This window comes from Artibeus jamaicensis, unplaced genomic scaffold (assembly GCF_021234435.1).
Source record: "Artibeus jamaicensis isolate MK-2021 breed Jamaican fruit bat unplaced genomic scaffold, CSHL_Jam_final contig_387, whole genome shotgun sequence".
NCBI lineage: Eukaryota > Metazoa > Chordata > Mammalia > Chiroptera > Phyllostomidae > Artibeus > Artibeus jamaicensis.
In genome coordinates, this window is record NW_026521812.1 from 23,188,279 (window position 1) to 23,210,282 (window position 22,004).

The 22,004-nt window shown below is 36.8% G+C and overlaps 1 protein-coding gene across 2 annotated transcripts in view; it reads left to right on the forward strand.

Moving 5' to 3' along the window:
• Positions 1–18,619, forward strand: part of SNX3 (sorting nexin 3) — a 42,308-nt gene extending 23,689 nt beyond the window's left edge. Inside the window, exons 2-4 of one of the 2 annotated variants that reach the window (XM_037159023.2) lie at positions 10,890–10,985; positions 16,315–16,439; positions 17,867–18,619. In XM_037159023.2, the coding sequence (XP_037014918.1) occupies positions 10,890–10,985; positions 16,315–16,439; positions 17,867–17,972 (327 nt within the window). In that variant the 3' untranslated portion in view covers positions 17,973–18,619. The remainder of the gene's footprint in view (positions 1–10,889; positions 10,986–16,314; positions 16,440–17,866) is intronic. The other variant, XM_037159024.2, reaches the window with a different exon arrangement.
• The last annotated feature ends 3,385 nt before the right edge of the window (positions 18,620–22,004 follow it).

Sequence of the window (22,004 nt, forward strand, 5' to 3'; positions counted from 1 at the left end):
GGAGAGCTGCTCCCAGTGCGGAGAAGACCTCAATCTGTTTCTTGTTGAGCGTAATTCTCCCTTATCAGGTGACTGATTCAGTTATGTATTTCTGTGTAATCAATAACTCTAAAAGTCGGTGGCTTCAAATAACAATTATTCACTTTATCAGTTGTGCTGTTTGGTCAGGTCTTAGGAGGAACAGCTGTCTCTGTTCTCCTTGATATTTGCTGGAGCAGCTTGACTGGAGCTGGAAGATTTATTTTGAAGGTTACACAGTTGTATGGTTGGCTGGGAGGTTAGTGTTGACTAACACCTGGGAGCTCAGCTAGGGCTGTTGATTGGGTCCTGAGTTGTCCTCCATGTGGATAGCTAGACTTTGAACAGAATAATGGTGATTGGGTTCCAGAAACAAAATTCTTTTCTTAAATGTTCCATGAGGACAAGCCCCAGTTCACAGGTATTTGCTTATGTACTATTGATCAAAGGCAGTTATGTGGTCAAGTCAACACTGGAGAGGAAACAGACAGCCAGACAGATATCAAGAGGCATGGTTTACTGTAGGCCACCAGAGTAATAGACTACTACACTTAGGCACCTCTTCAGTCTATGACAAAGTAGCCTCTCCAAAAGACATTTTGAAACCTTAACATTCATAGCCATTGGCCCAATAATTTCACCTTTAGGAGTTTGTGCCAAGGAGAGTATGTGAATTCTCTGGATCTGTATCAAGGTTTCATCTAGCTGTCATCCATAGCATTTTGCCCAGGGTCAGAGAGCTAGTTAATGCAGGAGTTGGGGTTAAAGTCCGATCTTTAGGTTCCAGAGCTTTGTGCTTTACCATTGTACTTACACTTCATCTCATTTACGCCATCTGTGCAATCATGTTAACTATATCAAATGAGAAGCTAAAAATGTAGGTATATTTAGCCAGAATAAAATCTGTATATGTATGAATCGAAAGGATATTATAAAAATGAAATCTCTACAAATGAACATATTCTATTCTAATTTTTTAATTGTAAGGATACTTTTTATGAACTTACCATACAAACTTAACCTAATATATCCCTATATATTTGTTTTATATCTATTCCTACTCTGATTACAGAAGTATAGGTTTCTAAACAGTAAAGTTCTGTGATGATAGTAGTTGTAACTGCCCCCCTTATTTCATGCTGTAAATATCTCTTGAGGGCATTTGTTTTAGATCCCTGTAATTATATGTGCCTAATACTGTATGTATAGGCCTTTACTAACTAGAGTTTATTAATTAATATTCTTTCATTGGTTTCCACTTCAGAGTTTTACTTACAATGACTTTGCATCTCATTTCCAGTTCAGTATTCTCAGTGTGGTACTTCCAAATCGTTATCCTTGAGGAGGTAAAATACTTACTTGCACAGATCTGTACCCACTAATCTAGAATCACTTGGTGATCATCAGATTCCTGACCACCAACCCTTCCCACCCCAACCCCCTGCACTCTTCACCATTTCTACATTTGGTAGGTCAAGGACAGTGGTTCTTGCACCTTAGAATCACCTAAAACTATTGATGTTCAGATTCCATCCTAGACTGATTTGAATGAGATTCTTTAGGAGATAGTTGTTGAGGTGTGTGGGGGTGGGTGGATGTTTCAAAACTCTTGAGGCAATTCTTAGGAATAGGCAAATTGGGAAGATACAGGAAATAGTTTTGCACTTTTAAAGTTGTTCAGAAAAGGTCTTATTGGCAGTTTTCTTTCAGCAGAAGTCTGTTGGATATTATGTACATGTTCATTAAATAATATGAGTGAGTTTTTCCTTACTATAGAATTACTGTTGCACAAGTCCATTAAAGGTTGCTCATTAAAAACCTTGTATGAGCTTGTAAATGATTCTTGTTGCCAGTTTCACAAATGAATATGGACAAAGGAGAAAGTATATGAAACTACTTGGTTTATGTATTAAAGCAGTTTAGATCATTACTTCTCTACAATTATACCATAAAGAATACTTCTTTTAGAATAACAGGAAATTGTATCACTGGAAGGCCCCATACCCTTATTTTTAAAAAAGGGAGAGAAAGAAAAAGAAAGAAAACTGAATACCGTGGCTTAGTAACAATCTACATTTCAAAGGTTCACCAGACTAAAAGCTTATTCTTCACTTAAATGACTTCTCCCCAGACATATTTAGAGTTCATCTAGGTTATAAACCATATCTCCATTTATTCATGCTGTTCCAGATTGGGTAAAATAAGTATCAAAAGTACTGAAGGGAGAGGTAATAGCTTAAGCACTTCTCAGCTTATCCTTTATCTCTAGATGCAGATATTTGGAGAAATGCAACCGTTTAATGAGAACTGTAGTGAGGCATCCATTTACATCTCTTAGGATTGACTGAATAGAGTATGGTCTATTGAGTATACTTTTGATGTCGTTGCCAGTCTCTTTTTTCAAATGTACACGTGACACTATCTGAAGAAATACTAGAAACAGCTAGTAAACATTTTTTTAATATCTATTGTTAAACTATATTCAGGTGATCACATTTTGAGGCTTGGCTTTCTGCTTGGCTATCAGTGATAATCAGGTTACATATAGGGTGTCTGTGAGCTGCTGACTTTAATAGGTCAGCCTATGTAAGTGTGTAAGACCCAGCTTTTTGAAGACTACTAACGAGGCAGTTTCCTCTGCTTAGATGTGAAGGAAGCACTTGTTTTAGGCCTATAATGTGTTTGGATTCCTGATGATTTTATGCCATGTGATTAGTAATACTTTGTGGGAAATAGCTGGTTCTCCCTTATATAAATAGCAGTTTAAGGATATCAGGCATACAGACCATAACATTTCATCTCCTTGGAGTTTTGTTTCTGGTATAGTATTAGAACAAGTGAACAGCAACAAAATAATATTGAACAGTTGTCTCCAGATTTTTAGGCTTGTTTTTTTCTAATGTTCTGTACTTCACAGGTATCTTTTATAAACAGTCTATCACTTTTTCATGAGCTACGCAAAATCTTCACACATAAAAAGGCAAGATGCTTAGAAGCTTGAGAATTGCCATGAATTTCTCCTAGGGCAAGTACAAATATCCATGGCTCCATTGTGTAGCCAGAAAGACTATAAATCTTCTGATTCTGCATGTTCATACTATATTTGGCAAAGAGTAGGGATTTCGTGCAATTAACCAGCCTCCCTCCTAATGCCTAAATCAAGTGAACAACTTTACCTAAAAATGTGATTTTTCCAAGAAGCAAAATTGTTTTGGTTTTTTTTTGGGGGGGGTGGTTACAGTTCTATAAGTTTTAAATTTAGCTGGGTAAATTTCAGATGGCTCTCAATTTTATTGTGAAGGGTAGGTGCAAGAATAAAAACTTACAATAAAGAGGGAAAGAGGTGACTTAGGAAAAACCTATCTTACCTAATCATAACCAAATGATCCAGTAATAGGAGAAACTGACATCATGTGCCTTCTGGTGTGATGCACTGAGAAGGCTTCAACATTCCTACCAAAAATGCAGGACATGGAACTGGCCATGAGGAAGCAGACAAACCCAAATGTGTAATGTATTTCAGATGTCTGGCCTGCACTCATCAAAATTGTTGGTGACTCAAATGGCTAAAAGGCAGGATAACTGTCCTGGATTAAAAAAGACTATAGTACTAATTAGGGAAGTGCTGATTCTTAATGGGATTCTGGCTTTTAAGAAGTTACAAAAGATACTGTTGGGACAACTGGTAAAAATTTAATATGGGCTATACATCAACATTAAATGTGCTGTATTTAGTCCTTGTTCTGTGATTATATAAGAGAATGTCCTTAGAAAATGCATACTGAAGTGTACTTAGTTGTAAAGGGTTATGATGTCTGCAGTTTACTCTCAAATGGTTTAGCAAAATTAACTGTATAGAGCAAAATATAACAACAATTGGTTAAGGGTATAAGTATAATATTATAATAATAGAACTTTTTGCTAAGTTTTAAAAAGACACAATATGGGTAATGTAAGAAAAAGAAATTACAGACTTATGATGCAATTATTGGGTGACAGGTATAGTTCTAAGCATGTGTATATATATTACCTCATTTCATCATTGCAGCTGTATGAGATAGGATTATAACAATATGACAGTATTGTAAATCTTATTTATTTTAAGATAGTTCTCTTTTGTATGATTTCCCAAGTAGTAGAAAAGAAATCATCTAGGTTAGTTTAACTTCGAAGTCATTTGTTTTCATACACATTCACACTATTATTTCCAGTTTTAGGTGAGCAAATTGAGAAAAAGATTACCATATTTTTAGGACTATAAGACGCACCTTACCACACCTAGGTTTTAGAGGAGGAAAATAGAAAAAAATTTTGAAGCAAAAATGTGGTAAAATATTTAATAACCTGTGACCTCGTTCCACCATCCCTCCTCCCCACAGCAAGCCAGGTAAGCTACATTCAGACTATAAGACGCAACCCCCTTTTCCTCCCAAATTTGGGGGGTGCATGTCTTATAGTCTGAAAAATACGGTAACTTGCCCAACTCACATAGCTAAATGGCATTGCTGGTAATTTGACCCTACACAGAGACTGAGCTTTTAACCACTATAATACAGAATATTAGAAAGTATATAGTTTTATACTGAAGGAATGAATTTCTGAGATTTGAAGGTAAGAATGAGAAAGTTATTAGTGTCAGTAACTTTGATTTTCTTCTCCTGTACAAGAAATAGTATGACTGACCATGTCAAAAGTTTTGTAAAACAATATAACAAAAATAATCTCAAATTTTAGTCTCCCATTTCTTTATTGAAGCATTGTTTTTCATTATTGTTTTTTCTATTATTTTTTATCTCTATTTCATTGATTTCTGCTTCAATATTTCCTCTCTTCTACTTCTTTTGTGTTTAGGTTTTTCTAGTTTCCTAAGGTGGGATGTTTGATTATTCATTGCAGATAAGCCTTTTTATGTGTTCTGCATATTAATTTGTCAGGTTGTTCATCTTTATCTCTCATTGTTTTCTAAGTTCTTTACCTTTTAATGAAGTTATCTCTTTGTTTTATGTTGTAGGTATTTGTCTACAGTTTATTCTTGTTGTTTCAACTTTGTTTTTGTTTGAGTGTACAGTATTTTTAACCATGTAAATGTAACTTTTTATATACTTCTCTCTTAACCTCGCTAACATAAGCTTCTTGAGGGCCAGGACATCTTATTATATCCCCCACCTTACCCAGCACTATGCCCTGTTACAGATGCTTCCAAACTGTGATAATAGTTGAATCCTCCTAAAGCTATAGGAAAAAATTATTATCCTTACTCTTCATTCTTTAAAAACCAAAGTAGAACATTTTATTTGTTAAACAAGTTGAAAGTGACCAATCATAGGAGTTTGTAATTAGTGGTGATAGTTCAGTGACTTAAAAAACCTCCACATTTTTCACTTGTATTTTGATCAGGTTGAATTGAAATTCCTTATGATGGTAAGGAAGACATTAACAGGCAAATTGACCACTCTAAATGTAATGAGCAAATAATATTAAAAGTACAGCTATCTTCGTATAAGGAGAAATCATAGCTAGCTGAGAAAACTAAATAAAAGAATTTTCTTAAACTAACCATAATCCTTTTTTAATGTGTAACCTGTCAAACTATTAGCTAATTGTAGAAAGGATTGGATTGTTTTCTCCCTCCCCCCCTCCCCCCCTTCTATTAAAGTGAATGAGATATAATCATGATTATGTCAAAAGTTCAAAAGGGAAAATGGAAGGTAAAATGAGCTGGATTGGCACTCTTCCCCCAACATTGTACCTGTAAGCTTGATATGTTGTTTCAGAGATTAACTTTATAGACTTCCGTGCCCAGAAGTATGAAAATTCTTAGGGAACACTTTTCACAAGCTTGATCTTAACATATTGAATAAAGAGAGCAGCTAATCCCTTTTGTAAAGTAATTTGAGAAGAGGGAATTCAAAATGTAAAATCTCACCTGCAGAAAACACTCAATTCTGTAAAGGCCTTTCTATCTTTAGACACTTACAAAGACTTAATATTTTAATGCGGAAGGGCGAACTTGGTTAAAAAGCCAATGGGTGAAATTAGAGATAAATAATCCAGTGCTTTCTTTCTGGGAATTATCATCCTGCTCTCCAGGGGACCTAATTTTATTCCCTGTGGGGAATGAGAATACCTTTCTGTACAGCAAGCCAGCATCTCTAAATATAAGCTTGACTTCTAGTATAATAAGAGTCTTGTTAGGTACAATTTGCTCTTGGTCATTAATACAATGAACAAATGTTGTGGTTACCTGGGAAAGAAAATTCAAGTGCTTTTAAACCTCTTGTGAGATTCGGTTTCATGCTTGAAACCTATACAGTGTTATGCCCAATAGCATCTGTAGAAGATTCCAAGCTATAAGATATACAACATAGAGAAGTTAATACACTTTGGAAAAAATTTAGACCAGAAAAAAATATTTAGATTTAAGATTCTAAATAAAAAGCTTTTCTTTACCCGAATGACAATTACCAGTGGCATTAAGTTTAACAAATTACTGGAATCTTCTTATGAGTGAATTTTATATAATAACGATGTTCCTGTGTACAAAATAGGAAGCCAGTGTTTCCTTCTAGTGGCACTTAACTTTTCTTTTCAGCTGTAAGAGAGTTTTTAGTTCTACAACTAGAAAGATCGAATTAAAGGACAAAATATAACGTCAAGGTATATACAGTTGACTCTGGAACAGTGTTGGGGGTTGGGGTACCAATCTCCCACACAGTTAGAAATCCACCAATAACTTGACTTTCCCAGAACTTAAGTACTAATGGCCTACTGTTGACTGGAAGCCTTACCAGTAGCATAAACACTATTAACACATGTTTTGTATGTTATATTTATTATATGCTACATTCTTACAATAAAGTAAGCTAGAGAAAAGAAAATTATAAGAACATTAAACTACATTTGCAGTACTCATGATTGATATAATTAAGCTTGTCATCTGTTTCTAAGTAAATTCTCTGTCAGTACCTACATCAGTATTGTCATATATGATGTAAAACACTGTAGATAATTACATGTATTATACTAGTCATTTTCAAAAATGAAAAGATACTGTGAAAAAGAAATCCATATTTATTATAGGTATAAAGATTCATGCATTGATAACCAGCACATGTGATTGCTCTATAGTAGCCTAGTGTAACTGATACAATAGGAGGTAACTATGAAATTGTTACAGTAGCACAGTATATACTATAGTTAATTTTATGCAGTTGTGGCTTAATCCTTACACTTGTTTACATTTCTCTTGACAGCCAGTATTGCCATGTGTGGTCTATGTGTGTGTTTTAATTTTTTACAATAGATTTGTATATGTTTTATGGTAGTAAATGGCAAAATAGACTAGTATTTCTATATTTAATGCATTCATAATGTGCCTAACTCTTAATATGTTTGATATTTCTAGGCTACATGACTAATGAGTGAGGTCTTTATTTTTTTAAGTATATTTTGTACATTATGCTATTAAAATTGTCCCATTTTTTTTCTCCCCTTTATTCCCCTCTGTCTCGACCCCCATCCCACCAGCATCCCCCCTTCCCACCCCCTTAGTTCATGTCTGTGGGTCATACCTATATGTTCTTTGGCTTCTCCATTTCCTATACTCAAGAAAACATCTCCCTGTCTATTTTGTACCTACCATTTATGCCTCTTTTTCTTTGTGCCTTTACTCCAGTTCTTAACCCTCCATGCTGATAACCCTCCATGTGATCTCCATTTCTGTGATTCTGTTCCTGTTCTAGTTGTTTGCTTAGTTCCTTTTTGTTTTTGTTTTAGGTTCAGTTGTTGATAGTTGTGAGTTTGTTGTCATTTTACTGTTCCTAGTTTTGATCTTCTTTTTCTTAAATAATTCCCTTTAACATTTCATATAATAAGGGCTTGGTGATGATGAAATCCTGTGACTTGACCTTGTCTGGGAAGCACTTTATCTGCCTTTCCATTGTAAATGATAGTTTTGCTGGATAAAGCAATCTTGGATATAGGTCCTTGCCTTTCAGGACTTTGAATACTTCTTTACAGTTCCTTCTTGCCTGCAAGGTCTCTTTTGAGAAATCAGCTGACAGTCTTATGAGCACTCCTTTGTAGATAACTGTCTCCTTTTCTCTTGCTGCTTTAAGATTCTCTCCTTATCTTTAATCTTGGGTAATGTAATTATGATGTGCCTATGTGTGTGCTTCCTTGGGTCCAACTTCTTTGATACTCTGAGCTTCCTGGACTTCCTAGAAGTATATTTCATTTGCCAGATTGGGGAAGTTCATTATTTTTCCAAATAAGTTTTCAATTTCTTGCTCCTCCTCTTCTCTTTCTGGCACCCCTACGATTTGGATGTTGGGACATTTAAAGTTGTTCCAGAGGTTTTTGAATTCTTATTTCTTCATTCTGTTCTGGTTGAATGTTTATTTCTTCCTTCTCCAAATCATTGATTTGAGTCCTGGTTTCCTTCCCATCACTGTTGGTTCCCTGTATATTCTTTATTTCACTATGCATAACTTTCACTTTTTCCTCCATTTTGCAACCATACTCCGCCATTTCTGTGAGCATCTAAATTACCGGTGTTCTGAACTGTGCATCTGATAGGTTGGCTATCTCTTTGCACTTACTTCCATGTTTAGAGCTTTGATCTGTTCTTTCATTTGGGCCATATTTCTTGGCACGTGTGCTATCTTATAAGGGGAAGCATCTTAGATGTTGACTAAGGTGGGGCAACCTACATCACTTTGTTGTGTTGCTGTATGTGGGGGAAGGGTCCAAGAGGGAACAATGCTGCTTTCGCGGCTCTCGACTGGCTTCAGTCACTTCCCACAAGCAAAATGGGCCCTTCTGGTGCTGATTCCCAGGTGGATGGATTTGTATATGTTCTAGTACTCTGTGGGTCTGTCCATTGAACGCTCCTGTAAAGCTGGGAATTTCTCCAGCTGCCACAACTGCCACAGGTTTTTACAGCCAGAGGTTTTGAGGCCTTCTTTAACCACATTGGAACCCTGGGTTGCACAGTCTTGCTCCCCAGTTGTTCCTCCCAATTTATCTGCACGCATATGTGGGACAACCAGCTGCTGCCTTGCCATACAACTTTTCTGCCCCTCCTACCAGTCTGAATGAATGTTTCTTCTTTAACTCCTTGGTTGTTGGACTTCCATACGGTTTGATTTTCTGGCATTTCTGGTTGATTTTTGTTTTCAAATTTGTTGTTGTCCTTCTTTTGTTTTTTTTTGGGGGGGGTTGGCGGTTGTCCTCCTTTTGGTTGTACAAGGAGGTATAGTGTATCTACTTACACCTCTATCTTGGCCAGTAGTTTGGGTTTCTTTCAAATCATTGCAAATCTCAAAAAAAAAAGTTTCCAGTGTATTTATGGGGGAAGCCACACCTAAGTGGACTTGTGCAGCTCACACCTGTTGTTCAAAGGTCAGCTATAGTATTAAATAGCATTTTTAGTATGATACGGCATTATTTGTGTTAGGTAATTTCTGTCCCTTCCAAACTTTGTGATACTATATGTATTTTAAAATCTATTCTTATTTAATTAAAATTATTGGGGTGACAGTGGTTAATAAAATTATGTTTCAAGTATACAGTTCTATAATACATCATCTATATACTGTATTGTGTGTTTGCCATCCAAAGTAAGTCTCCCTCCATCATCTTGTTTTCTACCCCCTTTACCATTTACTGCCTCTCCCTAACCCCCTTTCCCTCTGGTAACCACCATACTGTTGTCTATATCTGTGAGTTTGGGGGGTTTCTTTCTGTTTGTCTTGTTTGTTCATTTGTTGTTTTCAGTTTTATGCCCTGATTTGTTTTGCTTAGCATGGTATCTCAGGTTCTGTGTTGTTGGAAATGATAGTATTTCATCTTTTCTTATGGCTGAGTACTATTCCACTGTATATAAGTACCACATCTTTATCCAATCATCTATCAAAAGAAACTTTGGTTGTTTCCATGTCTTAGCCATTGTGAATAATGCTGCAGTGAACATAGGGGTACATATGTTCTTATGAATAAATTTTCCAGGTAGTGACTCAGAAGAGGGGTTGTTGGGTATATGGTAACTCCATTAATTTTTGTGAGGAACTTTGATATTGTTTTTCACAGTAACTATGTCCATTTACATCCCCACAAGCAATGAATGGGGGTTCATAAAATCTATTTCATTAAAAGGTAATAGAAATATTTCTTGTTACTTTTAAAAGTTGACAGAAGTGATCTTTGCAATCTTGTAAAGAATAATCTCTGAATAAAAGTTTCCTTCCACTCTGATGTAACCTCAAAGTCCTGGGTATTGTGTTTCCCATTCTTAAATTTGCCCTCAGTCTATAAAGCTGTGGACCTATGAATCTGATGTAAAGTGCATGGCTCCTAATTTCCTACTTCCATTGAGTGATTTTTCTGGCATTTTTAAAGACCATTAAGAATATGCAATATAGTGGAAGAGATAATACCAAAATATTTTGTATTTTATTTCAAAGTAGTTAAGGTCTGTTTCTCCACTGAACATTATATATTAGGCTGCTATCTAAATTGGATCACAGTCAGCTGGCTTTATCTTCACCCCTGCTCAGTTGACATTTTTACAGGTCAGTGAAATAGAAAAAATGACCTTTGTTTATGTAACTAACCTCAGGCAGAACAACATCCAATAGCATATTTGCTAACGTTCATATTGAAAGTTTTACTCTAGTGTAAATAATGTTTTTTAATAGTTAGCTAAGTTTTATTTTGTTAAAGGTAAAAAAATGACACCTTAATAACTTTGATTTTCTATTTTAAGGTAACCAGGCTTGCCATATCATTAATTTAGCACACACATCTCACCCCTCTTTGTTTTGAACTCCCTGTAATATTCTTCAACTTAGGAGTGACATTTTTTGTTTCAGACAAATCTGCCTATTTTCAAGCTGAAGGAATCTACTGTTAGAAGGAGATACAGTGACTTTGAATGGCTACGAAGTGAATTAGAAAGAGAGAGCAAGGTAAGAATTATATGTAATGCAACTTTGAAGCAAAACATTCCAAATTTTAGTATATGATTTCTCCTTTTCAAAGAGTTCAGTTTTACCTTATTTCATGTGAGCTGGATGAAGTGTATAGATTTTATGTAGAATTATCTTCCTTCTTTTGTCTAGTGTCCTTTGCTGACCTTTGCTGAGGCCTTAATTGAGGCCTTTGCTGACTTACACTGGGATGACACTTCACTTTCTATTACTTCCTTTCCCTCATCTTCCTATTCCACCTTCCCCTCCACACCCCTAGCCAGGTTTCTTTCCTCAGTACATCTCATGGGTCAGTGCTTTCCAGTATTTTTTACTGACTCATAATAAATACACTTTTCATCATCATACATTTACATATAACAAAAGTTTATAAACTAGTACTTAGCTTACTCTGAGTGATACATGCTGATACTCTTCAGATTATTGTTTTTAAATGATGACCATGATCTACCTACAATTCAAACACAGTCATGTACCCCAGTAAGAATTGTCTTCTCTCATAAGCTTTGGCTGCAAAATAAGCTAGAGCATGGTCACACTCTAATATCCCTATTTCAGCTCTATGTCAGGACAACATCATAGGGCGTGGTGTGCCCAGAATGATGAAGTTATTTTATGACTAGAGTATAGTAGGAGTAGGAGCTTCTAAGTAGACTAAGGGGTAGCTTGTACTTATTTCTGAAGCTAATAAGATAGAAATGGAAGGAAAGTTTCTAACCAGATAAATGGGACTTGATACAAGAGCACATATGCCAATCATTGCATTCTGTTGAAATGTAAAAGAAAACCATTTTATTCATAAAATACTTAAGAATAAAACTAGAACTATTAGCCCTGGCTGGTGTAGCTCAGTGGATTGAGCACGGGCCTGCGAACCAGACAATTGCAGTTCGATTCCCGGTCAGGGCACATTCCTGGGTTGCAGGCCAGTTCCCTGCAGGCCAATTCCCAGCAGGGGACGCACGAAAGGCAACCATACATTGATGTTTCTCTCCCTCTCTCCTTCCCTTTTCCTCTAAAGATAAATAAATAAAATCTTTAAGAAAAAAAAAAGTTTAAAAAAAAAAAAAAAACTAGAACTATTAGACCCATGTAATGAAAACTTAAAACTTCACTGAAAGATAGAAAAAGACCTTAATAAATAGAAGTACTACATTCTTGCTTTGGAATATTCGCTTTTGAAGATGTATTTATTTTACAAACATTTGAGAGCTCAGACTGTATATTCTTTGAGTAACAGATAGAGCTGTGAACAAATTAATATCCCCAACTTTTATGGTGCTTACATTCTGTTGGGTGAGTTTGGGTGCTGGTAAAGGGAAAGCATTTGGTTTTGTGTTTCTTTTTTGCTGTTATTATCATTTTATTTATTTATTATCATTATTGCTAATCTGTATGAAGTTGTGTTGCTCTTTCCTTTTATACCTTGTCAAATAGGATAACTCCTAGTTATAGAAACTCTGCACCAAGAATTTGAAGTTTTACCTCTTAGAATAGGTATAATTTGTATTACTGGTGTTTACTATTTATATCTCTCCTTGTTTTAATTGTTTACTTCCATCTTTTCTCTGTTTTGGTGTAAAATAAGGTTTCAGTGAAGTGGTTTAACAGATATTTAGGCTTCTATAATATGCCCAGCTTATCTGTAGTCTAAAAAGGAGTCCTTGATTTGAAGGCATCAATAGGCTAGATTGGTGGTTCTCCACAGGGGCGGGTGGTTTTGTCAACCCCATTTACTGAACACAAATTCCTTTCTCCACTTGTCAGCAATTTTGTTTTTGTTAGAACTAAGTTTCCAATAAACACATTGAACAGTTTCTAAATTCTTTTTTTTTAAGATTGTATTTATTTTTACAGAGAGGGGAAGGGAGAGAGAAAGAGAGGGAGAGAACTATCAATATGTGGTTGCTTCTCACACGCCCCCCATCAGGGACCTGGTCTGCAAATGAGGCGTGTGCCGTGACTAGGAATTGAACTGCTGGTGACCCTTTGCTTCACAGTATGGTGCTCAATTCACTGAGCCATGCCAGCCAGGGCAGTTTCTAAATTCTATTGCATTCCACTAATCTATTTGCCCTTCAGAACAGCCTGAAGATATGTTCTAATGTCTTCAGGTACCTAATATATGTTGCAAATAATTTGGCTATTCTTGAGCTTTATTAAATTCTAAAGTTCATATATAAATCTTCAAGTTTATAAAGACCCTCATTAATATTTGTTAGAATTTTATTGATTTATAGATAAGTTAGGAGATAGTGCCTTCTATCAAGTCTACTGCTAAAATGCCACCTCTAAGTGAGGCTTTCCCTGGACCATCCTATATGAATGAGAATAGCTCTCTTTTAGTTTAAACTCCTAGTTTAATTTTTTTAAGAGGACATCACCATCTGAGATATTATATATTGATATATCTCACTATTTTATTGTCATAAATAGGAGTGCTACTTGTGGTATCTAGGGATAGAGCCCTGGGATGCTATTAAGCATTCTGGCTGCACAAGAAAGCCTCCCTCTACTACAGGAAATCATGTGGGAGTGCTATCATTGAGAAACACTAGGATAGAAACCAAACTCATCTGTAAAATAAATAGCTTGCTGCCGTTTAACAGTGTTCAAAAATAAATGTCTGAGCTCCAAATAATTCCCAGAAGATAGGAATCAGTATAAGTTGACCCTAGAGGATAGTCAGGCTTTGAAGGTGAAAATTTGGGGTATTCCTATAGTGTTGGAAGAAACAACAGGTTTGAGAAAAGATAGGATAGCCGATTTGGGAGAAAGATAACATGTTTCTAGGAAATGGAATAGTGGTGACAAGTAGTTGTTGATGATCTTGACATCACCTCACCACAAGTAGGGAAGTCTATATGCAGGTGGTATTAGATGGAAGAAATTGATAACAGAATTTGTATCCGACCATGTCTGAACATTGTTAATATTATATTTCTTTATTTTTAAGTATATTTTATTGATTATGCTATTACAGTTGTCCCATTTTTTTTTCCTAACACTAACCCTTTATTCCCCTCTGCCCTGCACCTCCCCTCCTACCAGCTTTCCCTTCCACCCCTTAGTTCATGTCCATGGGTTGTACATAAAACCCATGGACATGAGTTCTTTGGGTTCTCCATTTCCTAAACTCTTCTTAACCTCCCCCTGTCTATTTTATACCTACCATTTATGCTTCTTATTCCTTGTACATTTACCCCCATCCTCCCCCTTCCCCCTCCCCACTGATAACCCTCCACATGATCTCCATTTCTGTGATTCTGTTCTATTCTATTTGTTTGCTTAGTTCCTTTTTGTTTTTGTTTAAGTTTAGTTGTTGATAGTTGAGAGTTTGTTGTCATTTTACTGTTCCTAGTTTTGATCTTCTTTTTCTTAGGTAAATCCCTTTAACATTTCATATAATAAGGGCTTGGTGATGATGAAATTGTTTAACTTGACCTTGTCTGGGAAGCACTTTATCTGCCCTTCCATTCTAAATAGTAACTTTGCTGGATAGAGTCAGTCATCTTGGATGTAGGTCCTGTCTTTCATGACTTTGAGTACTTCTTTCCAGCCCCTTCTTGCCTGCAAGGTTTCTTTTGAGAAATCAGCTGACACTCTTATGGGAACTCCTTTGTAGGTAACTGTCTCCTTTTCTCTTGCTGCCTTTAAGATTCTCCTTTTATCTTTAATCTTGAGTAATGTAACTATGATGTGGCTTGGTGTGTACTTCCATGGGCCCAACTTCTTTGGGACTCTCTGGGCTTCCTGGACTTCCTGGACTTTCTGAAAGTCTGTTTCCTTGCACAGTTTAGGGAAATTTTCCTTCATTATTTTTTTCAAATAAATTCTTGATTTCTTGCTCTTCCTCTTCTCCTTCTGGCACCCCATGATTCAGATGTTGGAACATTTAAAGTTGTCCAAGAGGTTCCTAAGCCTCTCCTCATTTTTTTTTTGAATTCTTTCTTTTTCATTCTGTTCTGGTCGAATGATTATTTCTTCCTTCTGTTCCAGATCATTGATTTGAGTCACAGTTTCCTTTTCCTCACTGTCGGTTCCCTGTATATTTTTCTTTATTTCACTTTGCACAGCCTTCACTTTTTCCTCCATTTTGTGACTATACTCAACCATTTCTGTGAGCATCCTGATTACCAGTGTTTTGAACTCTGCATCTGAAAGGTTGGCCATCTCTTCATCAGTTCTGTTTTTGGACCTTTGATCTGTTCTTTCATTTGGGCCATATTACTTTGTCTCAGCGCATGTGTTATCTTGTAAGGGGCAGAGCCTTAGGTATTCATGGGGGTGGGGGACCCACATTGCTGTGTTGTGGCACTGTATGTGGGGGAGGGGTTCAAAAGGAACAATGCTGTTTGCTGGGCTCTCAGCTGCTTTCAGTCACTTCCCCCTCTACCAACAAGCAAATTAGAGCCCTTTTGGTGCTGATTCCTGGGTGTGGGTGGGTTTGTGTACGTTCCAGGACCCTCTGTATCTCTCCAACAAACTTCTCCTGTGAGCTGGGAATTTCTTTTGCCGCTTCAGCCCCCACAGGTTTTTATACCCAGAGGTTTTGAGGCTTTTTTTTCCTTCACTGGAACCCTGAGTTGCATGGTCTGTCTCCCTCCCCAGTTGTTCTTCCTGGTTTATCTGCTTGCAAATGTGGGCCCGCCAGCCACTGCCTTGCCAAGTGTCCTCTCCGCTCTCTGCCTGTGTCTACCCCTCCTGCCAATCTGGATGAACGTTTCTTTAAGTCCTTGGTTGTCGGACTTTTACACAGTTCAATTTTCTGGAAGTTCTGGTTGTTTTTTAGTTTTTAAATTTGTTATTATCCTTCTTTTGATTGTGTGAGGAAGTAGTGTATCTACCTATGCTTCCAACTTGGCCAGAAGTTCCCTACATGATTTTTTTCTTTATTGCATTGAGAGTTGATTTTGATCTCTACCTTTTCCATTGTAATAAAGTATTGTCTTCCTCAGGTGACATCAGAACTTGTCTGAGGGGCATGGTAGCTTTTATCTCAGTATTTTTTTCATGTTTTCTTTGTATACTTGTGCTTTGCTAATAAGTCAGGAAAAATGATAATGAAGCTAGGGGCCCAGCTATTGAGGAGAGTTGTTCTGATCAGCTCTTTTGTGTTTGGTTATCTTGCCTCCAAAACATTGAATATTTTTTCAGTGTCTTTTACTGATTCCCTTTTATATTTAAAGAAGTTTGACAGTGGGATGGCTCTTACAGTGAGGATATACTTTTTCTTCGTGTTGTGATCTATAGATGTCCACAACTCAGCCAGCACGTTCGAGAACTTTCTTTCCTTACGTTGTTTTAGGTTGTAGTTCCCCCACTCCCTGGGAAAGCATTTTTGCGTCAGCTTCCTTTTAGAGGAGATGATGGAATATTTGATGACAATTTTATTGAAGAAAGGAAGCAAGGGCTGGAGCAGTTTATAAACAAGTAAGTTCTTTCCGTTTTTCAGGGTGTAAGAGTGGACAGTGCTCTAAGATTATCTTATGTGACTGCTAGTAATTTTGATATTAAGCTAAACTGTAATACTGCCTTTTCCTTTTGGCCATTTCCTAACTTTTTGTATCATTTAAGCAAAGTAAAAGTATATAACAAGTTAAATATCATGTGATAAATATTAACACACTTGAGTGATTGAAATGAGTATCTTTGTTTTGACCTAAGTTTTGTATATATTTGGGGTTTTTTTTTAGTTAATTTATGCAAATTACATTTAAAATTATAGCACTTAAAAAGACAGTTTTACTTATGATTCTTTCTGATTTAAGATATGTTCTAGTATAAACAATAAAACTTACAGTATCCTTGAAATAATTTTGTTTGATTGCAGATGGAGGTATTATCAGCATGTCTTATAAATGTGTACATTTAAAATTTTCATGGCAAAATGTATTCTTTTGGAAATGTAAGAAGATGGGGTTATCTTTTACTTTAGAAACTCCTAAAGTCAAAGCAAAATTTGTAACTTTAAATTTTATTTCCATTTAAAATATAGGCATTTTTAAAAAGCTAGATAGTGATAGTTATACCAGGAAAGGGTTCACTACAATTAAGTATTCGCTTTGAAATCGACCAAATAAGGTCAAATCATAAAGACTACGGTTGTGTGAACTATTTATTAGAAGCACTTTAATTTTTATCTTTGAAGATCTGTGCGTGGTAGGTAAACAGAAAGAAAAGTTATATAAAGCCTTTTTTGTTGTTTTAGACAGCTTTCATTGTCTTTTTATAAATATACTTTCCCTTTAGAGAAGGCAGTGCTAGAGTAGATGTTTTTAAATTTTGAAATAGAAGTCTCTTTGCCCAGTCTGATCTTGTGTTTAGTCTAATGGAAACCTTTAAAATTTTTAAAAGCAAGCAACCCATCCCCCACCCCTGCCCAAAGAACCCTGTATACTTGTACCTATTACTGTTTGGGGCTTTCCTTGAACTCTAGTGATTAGAACTCCAGGATTTCTAACTCTAATCCTGTATCTTTTCCTTCTTTAAAATGGATTCTTAGACAAAAAACTGTACTTGAAAAATAACTAAATAAAATTTTTTAAAAAATGGATTCTTAGAATCAGGAAACATTTTACTTTTACTTTTAAAATTAATTTAAGTTTCTTATAAATGTACCATCTAATAGGTAAAGAAGCTGATTGGGTACATATGCTAGAAGCAGTGCAAAGCTCATGACTGAATGTTTTATAAATTATCCTTGTGAACCAAAGGCAAGAGAATTTACTTTAAGTTGGTAAAGCATAGATTTACGGGAAGTTTAGACTAACACTTATTACTAAATTGTTTGTGCTTCCTAAACTTAAAATATGTGTTTTTATAAAATATTGGACTAAATTTGTCTGTTTTATTCCTAGGGTCGCTGGTCATCCTCTGGCACAGAATGAACGTTGTCTTCACATGTTTTTACAGGATGAAATAATAGATAAAAGCTATACACCATCTAAAATAAGACATGCCTGAAACTTGGCGAGAAGGGGAAAAGAAACAAACTTTCTGTGACTATTAATGATTCGTATGCACCAGTGAAGAAGTTCTAACTTTTAGCATGCTGCACAGAAACTGGTATATCTTGCCTTTAGTAATACTAATACTCATATGCTCTGCTTTGTTTTGTTTTGTTTGGGCAGTTGACAAGAAGTTAATTTGCTTTAGTGAAAATCCCTCATTCCAGCCTTTCTGTATAATGATGCTTCCTTGCTGTTCTAACGTGGTGCACTCTTTAGCCTCACAAAGTTGTTATTCCAGCATAAGCTCCAGTATCCCCACTAAAGTTACTGATCTGACCTTATCTGCACAGTTTTTGTGTCATGTTTGCTTCTTGAATAACTAGGATATTTCTCTTATTGCCTTTTTCATATGTGATGTCACTTGACCTAATTTATGTGTAGGAGCACTGCACCATGGGCTGCCGGCACCCTGCACATGAGACACACACTTGTATGCTGAACATATCTCCCTGCAGGCTTGTAATGCCCTGCACATAGAAGATCAGTGAGGGGAATCTTTATATTCTGTATAAGGACAAAAGCAAATTTATATACTAAAATCATTTGTCTAAAAATTTAAGTTGTTTTCAAATAAAAATAAAAATGCATTTCTGATATGTACTGATTGTGTTGCATCCTGCTTTTCTTCTTTTATGGCTTTTCTGCTTAACTCACTTGTTGAGAGGGATTATTTACTAATTATATACTTCTCATTCCTGTAACTTCAATCCTCTTTAAACAGTGGTGATATCAAATATGCCACCACCCTTAGAATGGGGTATTTTCTTTTAAACAGCTGAAAAAGTGATGAACTAAAAAAAGCATTCCTTAAGGCTTGAGTCATTATAAAGCACTTTGTGTATTTGAAAAATGCTTTATAATCTCAAGTCATTCTTTTTACAAAAGACTTTTTAAGATAATCAGTGCCATGCCTCCTGTTATTTAGAAGAATATTTTCTAGCTCATCTGCATGACTTGCTTAAACAAACTTAGCAAGGGTGTAATAACTCCTTTTTTAGTCAACAGATTCATGCTTTCTCTCTAATTTGCCTTGGGATAGTGGCAGTCTTGACCCTCTTTAACCAAGGGAGAGGGCACAGTGTTCTCCCTGACTGGTGTGATAAAAAATGAGAAGATACATGCCTTCTCGCTGCTTAACCTGTGCTATGGCCAAAACTTCGCAGCCAGAATTCGGTCTCTTATTTGAATTGCACAACATGGTGCTTTGGGGACCCACTGTGACCTAGAGTTAATCCCCAGGTGTAAGGTAAGGAAGGTTTGTCTGCCCACACCAGAATGTCACCTGAAGACAGGTCAGTCATTTGAGAGGAAACCAGCTTAGATCTTGGCCAAACTAGGATGTCCACCAAGGAGATTGGAAACCATAGGAAGAAGTCAGAGCTGCTCTGTAATAAGGCCTTAGTATTTCACAGTGCCATAACACTGGGCCTTTCGGTTACTGTGCATTAACACTCAGCGCTAAGCAAGGTGAACTTTATCTCATTGAGCTTGCAGAAGGAAGTCCAGGTCTGTCAGTTTTTGGTATTCAGAACTAAGGAATGGTAGCTCTGCTAAAGGGCTCAATGCCTCTGGAAGCAGCAGTTCCCAGCCAGGGACGACTTTTCTCCCTGGGGATATTTGGCAATGTCCTGAGACATTTTTGCTTGTCACAACTGGAGAGTGATGCTGAAAACCAGTGGGGACAAGTTAGAAAAGCAAAATCTACAATGCACAGGACAGCTTCCCACAACAGAAAAATGTCAGTAGTGCTGAGGTTTCCATTCACCGTGGAATTCTTCTGATTTTGGTCACTTCTATATGAGGGAATAATGTGGTTTCGGATGAGTTGTACTGGCCTTGCTTACTTCTAACCCCTACAGTTTCCTAAGGGCAGGCATACTTTAAGAAAGCTGAAGGTTTTAAGTCGGTGAAAAGTTGTTCTATTCCCGATAAGACGTTTCTGCCAGGGAAGGTATTTTCCAGTGTTGTTTCTCAACACTGGAAAGAACTAAAACCATGGTCTGTGTTAAAACTACACTTCAACCCTGTAGAGTAAAACTGCAGGGGCTGTTAACTCTACACATAGGAAGATGTTCTAGAAGCCCTTAAGAGCCTTCCTAAAAGATTAGAAGTGAATTTGGCAGTGGCTTATGTAGCATGAGTTACAGGCTTGGTGCCTTCTCAGTAAGTAATTTCCTTGTCTCAACTCCTGCCAGTTGTAGAGGGTAAACCCCCGTGGGACCTGGAATAACTCAAGAGTTGTCGAGGACTAAATGTGAAATCCGTAGGAGAGCAGTGTCTGAGACACGTAAAGCCCTAATCATAGTTCTCTGATGGCAGTGGCAATCAGACGTACATTAATAGTAATAGCAAGCATTACCACTAAACTGGTGGGTGTTTTGGGGTGGGTTTAGTTGGTATTTGGTTTCTTCCTTGGAGGTTCTGCCATCATGACCCTCAGTAGTGATGAGGACCTCTGGTGGGGGGTGCTGGAGAGCATCTCCTCTATTACATCCTGGGCTTTTCAGCTTGACCCTCTTTTTATATATGGCCCACTCTGCATTAAAAGTCCTTGCCCTGTTGTCTCAGCACTTTTTTTGCCTGGTCTGGTTACAGGAGTGAGGATACTCCTAGCAAATGAAAGGAGGAGTCTTCTGGCCCCTAGACTTTGACAAATAACATCTGTTTGAAGTATGGGTGGACAGAGAGCTTAGCACACTACCTGGCATGTAGATGCTAGCTGGGATTTATTACAGTATGCAAGCGTTTGGACTGGGGAACGAGTTAGAAACTGTTTTTTGGAGGATAGAATAAAAGTCTCAATAGTTTCTTCGTGATTTTTGTCACAGAACTTTCCTATGAAATAAATAATATTCCCAAGGTTAGCCTGGATGTTGATGGCCCTGGAATAAGTCTGTCTGACTCTTGGGGACAGTGCCTGTGATTTGGTACTCAGGTCTTATTTTGATGTTCAGTAAATGTATTGAATGAATGGAAGGGTGAATTTTCAGTAACATTTCCTACATCCTTTAGGCTGAACACGATTAAATGACTGGGTTTTGTTTTGTTTTTAAGTTTGGTTTTGGACATGAAGAGCTTGCTGATCAGAAGTATTTTATTTTCCTAAATTTAGCTGTATACCACAATTACTCTCTAGGCTTAAGTCCAAGATTTTTTTTTTTTTTAAGCTTCCCAGATAATTTTGAAACAGCCAGGTTTGGGGCACTTAGCTAAGGACACGTTTGATTTCCAGGAATTTGGTCAGATTTTATCTTGACTACTTTAACCTGGCTACTTACATCATTACACAAAGACATGAGCAAATCAGAAAAGTCAGGACTTATCAGATCTTGAGGAATTACTTTGTGAGTAGTGATTTACAGAAGATGAACTTTGCCTTATTCCAACGTTGCTAAGAAAATAAGACCTTCATTTGGAGGCCAGGAAAGTTTACTCAGAAGTGCAAAAGAAAGTTCAGAGGATGCTTTCCACTGAGATGAGTACCATAAATGAAGTCACCCCCCAAAATCAGACAGCATTAAGCATTTCATATGTACAGAGTGTTAACATAGACAAGAGGTTAAACGTGAGCCTTTTTCTCAAGAAACTTAGTCTTGTTAGGACGCTGTCGTTGAAAGATTCACTACTAGTTCAGGTTGGGGGCATGGCAGATGTGAGGAGGACAACAAGGACCCGGGAGTTCAGATGGAGGGGGGGAAAAAAAATAAAGGGCACTTCCGGTTTCAGCTCTAACAACTAAAGAGCCTGAAACATATGAAGATCTTGTCCTCACAACAAGAAATAGCTGAACAGACTGCACATGACTTTTCTTGTACCCAACCATCAGAGAATTGAGGTTGCAGGGCAAACCACCACCCCAAAATCTGGAGAGACAGGCTCTTCTAGAGAGACAGTTACAACTGTTTTCCTGGAGCAGAAACTGCTGGGGGGATAAACTGGCAGGAACACTTACATGGTAATATTGATGAGTTGCTGGAGGTTGAGT